Genomic DNA, 6,196 nt, shown 5'->3' on the forward strand with positions numbered 1-6,196 from the left:
ACATCTAAATTATTATTTCTATCTCAAACATAAGGCCTACTATTTTTTTCCGACTCACTAAGGCGAGTTGTAAAATTTTCATGCAGCGAACACCTCATAAAATACTTTTTGGCAGTAGAAACATTAAATCTTCTTGCCAACATTCCCTGAAATTAGCAGCTTTCCGTGTTTTGTTTGTTTGGTTGGTTGTTTTTTTTTAACATCATCAAAATATTTTTGATTTGGCACTAATATATAAATATACATAGATCTGCTTGTGTAGAATTGTCGGTTAAATACATAACAATAACATGTGCATGTGCAGGCCCTACGATTGCGCACGTGATTTGTATTGATTGAGTAGGTGTTTTACGGCACTATCGACCCAATTTTGACGTGATTTGTAATACTATGGCAGTTCGTCCATCATCAGTAAACCGTATATCTTGTCATGGCTTATTTAGAACACGTTATATTATAATAGCCTGCTATAATTGCGCCCAGCCCCAGGTCTAATATATCACATATAACAATTTAATAGCATTAAGGTTGAGAGGCACTTAACGCACTGTAAAGTTTCAACATTGTTTGCAGTGAGAATTCCACAGCAGTCTCAAACCCTTGCTTTGCATTTTCCAAAGGATGCATGCAGTCTTAATTAGGCTATTAATAATACGCTAAGCTAGTGCCACATCAGTTAGCATTGAGGCGGCATTTAAAGACAGAAGATAAGTTGAAGTAGGATAATGCACATATATGTTCAATGTTATGTCTGTTGGTTTAAGGAGGATCTTATTGTATCACTAGGCCTACAGCCTTCTGGGTTAGCTAGCAATAAGCTCGTACTTGTATTATATGTCTCTATATGGCAGGCCTATATATTTATAGATATCGACAAGCGTATCTTCGCTAGCTAGAATATAACTATGGATAGGCCTATAGGGTGCTGTGCCCCTGCATATGGGGAGGGGGTAGTTTTACATGCTCGCTAGGCCAAGACCGCCTGATCCCAGCTGTAGGCTGGCGAGTATACCGAACCTTGACTAGACGGTCGATCGGGCGGCGTAAGTGGCGCCAAGACCTTCAACTGGCACCAAATTATTAATCTTTCTCTATATATTATAACTTTCCATAATTTCCTTTTTAGATGCCGTTTCTCCCTTTCACATTTTCTTAGTTCTCTATCGACCCTCCTTCTCTCCCTCTCCCCCCCCCTCTCTCTCTCTCTCGATCTTTCTTTATACCCCCCCCCCTTTCTCTCTCTCGATCTCTCTCTCTTTCTCTCGATCTCTCTCTCTCTCTCTCTCTCTCTCTCTCTCTCTCTCTCTCACACACACACACACACACACACACACACACACACACACACACACACACACACGACAAACACACTCACACACATACACACACGAGGATGAGCGTGAATGTGCAAATGAAATAAGATTACATGTATGTGCCTTTTGATGCTATAAGATTTAAGAGGCGAAGCATTTAATTTCAAAGTAATCGAACTTCGATGCCTTAACTATTCGCGGACACGGGAACTGTTCACTGCGGGGACATTATATTCTGATAATGTAAGACTTTTTCCGTCAGTATTTATCTGAACTAACTCTGCAGATTTCAGTCTTCTTTCTCCAGCAGAGAAATGTTTGGCATGTATTTATACGTCTCCGCTCATACTATACCATGTTTCGAACAATTATAAGCATCTCAAATACGCATCACCTTTGCGGTTTTGACGTTATCAATCTACATCACAGAATATAAAAGTACTACGATAGCCAAATTGGCATCAGACAATTCAGTGCGCAGCGACAAAGGAAACAAGAAACTTTGCGCACATGTTTTGTTGTCGAAAGAGTTCTTTTTCCGGACGGCATAAACGTAGGCCTAGTTTCGGTTTCTAACGATCTTTACTTCCGTATGAGCGATGCAACAACATCGCCGAGACTGAAAAATTATATCGATTTGTTGTTTGTGACTCACTCTTGACCATTTTAAGAACTTTAAAACATGGAATTACAAGACGATTTTTACAATGTCCCCCAGTACATTGAAACTGTAAGTTGGCGTTGTCAATTGAATAATAATATGATCTTAAACAGCTCTCTCCAGACTGACGGTGGTGAGACGAAGCAGTCGGTGACAGATACTTTAGTCTTGAGATACTTGAGTTACCGTTGGAACTGACAGCATTAGGACTTTAGACAGCCTTCAGTCTTTCCATCCTGAGGCCTGCTGCGCAAGAAGAAAATTATTTGAAATTATCAGTCAGTCCTTCAATCCGTCCCCTTGTTGAAAATCGGGCACAGCCAGATTTTGGTTTGGCTGGACGGTCTGATATAATACAAAAAATCAATGTCTTGTTTACGAAGAACTTTTTATTGAACACTAGCCTAGATTCTAGATCTCTAGATCTATGTCTTATTGAAAAAACAATATCAGATTCGTAGCCAGAGTTGGGAGGAATTCCGTAACGAGTGACCGCTATGAAACAAAGTAGAATAGAATCTAGAGGGTATGTAATGTTAAGATTTGAGGTAGGGTTGGGGGGGGGGGGGGGGGGTATTTATAAGGGGCTTGCCCCCCTATTAGTGGAGTGTTTCAGGGGGGGGGGGGCTTGCCTCCCTGGCAAAAATAATAATAATAAAAAACACACACAATCTTTACATTTGCGTGGCAAATTATCCGTTCGAAAATGGCTGCCAATAGAACGGGAAACAAATTTCTAAAGAGCGCCCGGTTAGGGTTTGTAGTGTTCGTAGTGTTTGTTGGGATGGTCGCTCGTTATGGAAGTAGTCCTTCCCCAGAGTTTCATAAATAGTTAAAAGTTTCAACAATTACTATTTTTCTTGCTATGTTTTGAAAATCACTAAAAATTAGGCCTCGTTTGTAAGGCTGTTTTTACCGGCCCATTGCAATATATATATATATATTATGTAAATGTTAAGTTGGTCACCGTTGTCGTCTAGTTTTTTCCTCTACACCATTGTGTAGCAAAGTAATAGTAATACATTAGTTCATTGAGTTCTTACGAGTTCTTTTCTTTTTTGAGGTTCATTAATAGACAAATTCTAAAGGCCTTCAATTTTCTATTAATAATTTCCTGTCAGTCCTAGTGCACATTTAGCCCAGCCAATATTAACACCTAGGCTAGGCTGAAACTAGTGCTTTGTTTTTAAACGCATTTCAAATGAAAAAGAAAAGAATAGACAGATAATAAAAGAGTACCAAGTTCACCAAACATCTCTACATTAACAGAGTACCATCATTAAAACAAAGAAATGAAGCCTATTTTTTTTTCATGACTGTGAGATCATTACAAATCAATATTGTATTGCCTCAAACACGATGATCTGTCGTTATTTCAATTAAAACACTGAGAGTTGTCTCGGCCGGCGTCGCACCAGCTCTCGCTGCGATCGAATCGGCTCAATACTGTAGTGTTCTGAGTGCTCCCGGTAGTTTCGCGGAATGATTCATGCAAAATAATTCCAAGCCGATGACTTTATTTTAATAGAAAAGGAACGGTTCTTTTTATTGGTTCCTTTTTTAGCTGATATTTTACACATTCCATGTTTATAATTATCTTTGAAAACTTAGACGCTTTTTTCCAAGGTTTTCTATCCGAACTCCAAAGGCCAAAAATAATAACCACGGGAAACCACGCTCAAAGCTGTATAGTTCTCCCCGCCAATGAAAAGACGGTATTTAATCATCAATCTTTCTGCAAAGCATTCGAATGCATGGTGTCAATTTTGAACTGGCCCACCTCACATTCCGACGGCGAGAGGCTTCCGTTTCCACGGCGATTCTCCAGCTCATACTCGGATTATAATATATACAAAAACTAACTTACCCTTTTTCTTAGTGTTCAGCATTTGGTGTTTTATTACCCCTATTTTACCGAAACCATGTGCTCGGAAGGCCGCGAGTCGGCTTACGTGCCGGGTTTATGCTACATGAACGTTTGCAATAGTACCCACATGAGAGCACCCAAACACACACACACACACACACACACACACACACACACACACACACACACACACACACACACATTCACACACATACTAACACACCAACACACATATACACACATGCACATAGAGCGCCTCGTTGGCCTCTTGGTAAGGAGTCCGCTTTGAGAGATCTAGAGGAAGGTCAATTAATCTTTTAAAAGCCTTAAAACACAATAAAAACAAATTTTAGAAATCAACCCAAGTGTAAAACTGAAAGACCTCAACAGACGATAACAGCTAGCCGGGCACGCCCACGCAGTCAGCTGTTTACGTAAACAAGCTTGAAGTGAGCTAGAAGTTTCCGTTCTTACTCCATTTCACCTATCAGAGTTGTCTACATTTCAGACCATTCATGCTCGAAAAGGGGTCGAAATCTAAAAATAGTTGCGAATGAAAAATGTTGGAGCAAAGATACTCCAATAGTATCTTTGGCTGAAGCAAAGGTGGCCATTAGGTAATGGTTCTAAAAATAATCTCACAGCTACACACTAGTAAGGTCCAAAGTCCTTTATCTGGTCACCCTAGCTCACAACAAACCACACACATACTTCCAAAATAAATTAAAATAAAATATATTTATAGTCGATTATAGTTGTTTATTTTTATCTTATATAAGCAGAAGACATCAAACTTTCAAAATATCCAAAAAAGCAAAAATTTCATGGAAAGTCACTTTTTTGCCTTATGAGCCTCGTAGCTGATAATAGAACAGTGCGTCGTACGACTGATGTTGACCGGGGAAGACATATGTGGTTGGACTTTGGGATTATTATAAGCTTGCTGTAGCCGACACCCTGTTTTAGCCGTGACTGTTATGTTATATGTGGGGTCCACTATAGTTTTTCCTTTTTTCTTTTAAGGAAATTTATTTTTCGATTACCCATTGTGGAGGGGAAAAGGGGTAATCTTGGACCGTGTCATTATATTATATTTTTTTAAAAACCCTGCAAGGATGGAAATGGGAAGTGGTTTTTGTACAGGTGATTGTCTTTAACAGGTGGTGGTTAGACCAGGTTCGACAAAGTATAAGCCTATTTATATTATACATTAATATCCCTCCTTTGATTTCCATGAAAATGAACTGAATGAATCTCTTTCTGCAGGCTTCTGGTAACAAGGTTAGCAGACAATCAGTGCTTTGTGGAAGTCAGAATATTGTCATCAATGGAAAGGTATTTATATCGTATTTAGTATTTCTCTGCTTGGTTGTTGAAGTTTGTACATGTTTTTGAATTGTTCCTCATTATTGGCTAGTAGTTGCTAGTTATAACCTTATTTCAAATTGTCATGTCATGTTTTACTTCAGTTTTGTTTGCTATTCTTTCATTTGAAAATATTTTTTGCGTCTTTTTTTAAAGAGGATCAATGTCAATAGATTTCACTTTGGCTCAGTCTGTGGAAGTCTTGTCTTTATGTTCAGTGAGAGGTAAATGATAAATTGTTCATGGGCACTATGATGTTGTCTGCTCCTGCTCCTTTTCATCGTCTGTGATATTTGAAATTTGTTTCTCTTGAAATTGGTCTAGTATCATGCTGACTCGGTGCATGCTAAGATTCAACACACCCATGCCTGTATCGGCTCTGTCTCCTGTTAGACTCCATCGTGTTTGTTTAATGTTGTTTCTCTGAGACTATTGTGGCCAGTGTTTCTGGTGTTGCAGTTAAGCTCTTTACCATTCCTCACAGAAGACGTAAGTTTAAGAAGGGAGGGTTTTTTAATTGAGTATTCCCATCTGTCTGCTCGGATGTTACATCCCTCTCCACCCAGGCTGGCCCGGACAGGCAGGGTCAAAGCAGCCCACCCTGTAAATGATCTAAGTTATGTCACTGGGTTTGTAAAACACGTGTACAATTTTTTCCAGACGATCGTAATGAGTGGATGTGTCATCAGAGGGGACCTGGCCAATGTCCGTATTGGACGCCATTGCATCATCAGTAAGCGTGCTGTCATCAGACCAGCGTTCAAGAAGTTTTCGAAAGGGTAGGTTGTGCTTTTTGTGATCTTTTTTTTTCTAAAGTAAGCTTTGATGTTAATGACCTTTGTGAAAAAGCAAGTGCTGATTTCTGGTAGGTGGGTTTGCAAGATTTGTTAACTCTTGTTTTTTAATTTTAAAAAATCAATTTTGATTCAAGTACCCGATATAATTAAGGTTTATGCCATCAGCCTGTGGCAGTATGCTGATTTTTACACC

The 6,196-nt window shown here is 39.2% G+C and overlaps 1 protein-coding gene across 1 annotated transcript in view; it reads left to right on the forward strand.

Moving 5' to 3' along the window:
• Positions 1-1,872: 1,872 nt before the first annotated feature.
• LOC101858339 (dynactin subunit 5) overlaps positions 1,873-6,196 on the forward strand; it is a 7,953-nt gene continuing 3,629 nt past the window's right edge. Inside the window, exons 1-3 of the mRNA XM_005096473.3 lie at positions 1,873-2,043; positions 5,108-5,176; positions 5,867-5,985. Coding sequence (XP_005096530.1) covers positions 1,996-2,043; positions 5,108-5,176; positions 5,867-5,985 — 236 coding nt within the window. The 5' untranslated portion in view covers positions 1,873-1,995. The remainder of the gene's footprint in view (positions 2,044-5,107; positions 5,177-5,866; positions 5,986-6,196) is intronic.

The sequence above is a fragment of the Aplysia californica genome, unplaced genomic scaffold (genome assembly GCF_000002075.1).
Source record: "Aplysia californica isolate F4 #8 unplaced genomic scaffold, AplCal3.0 scaffold00129, whole genome shotgun sequence".
NCBI classification, from domain to species: Eukaryota; Metazoa; Mollusca; class Gastropoda; order Aplysiida; family Aplysiidae; genus Aplysia; species Aplysia californica.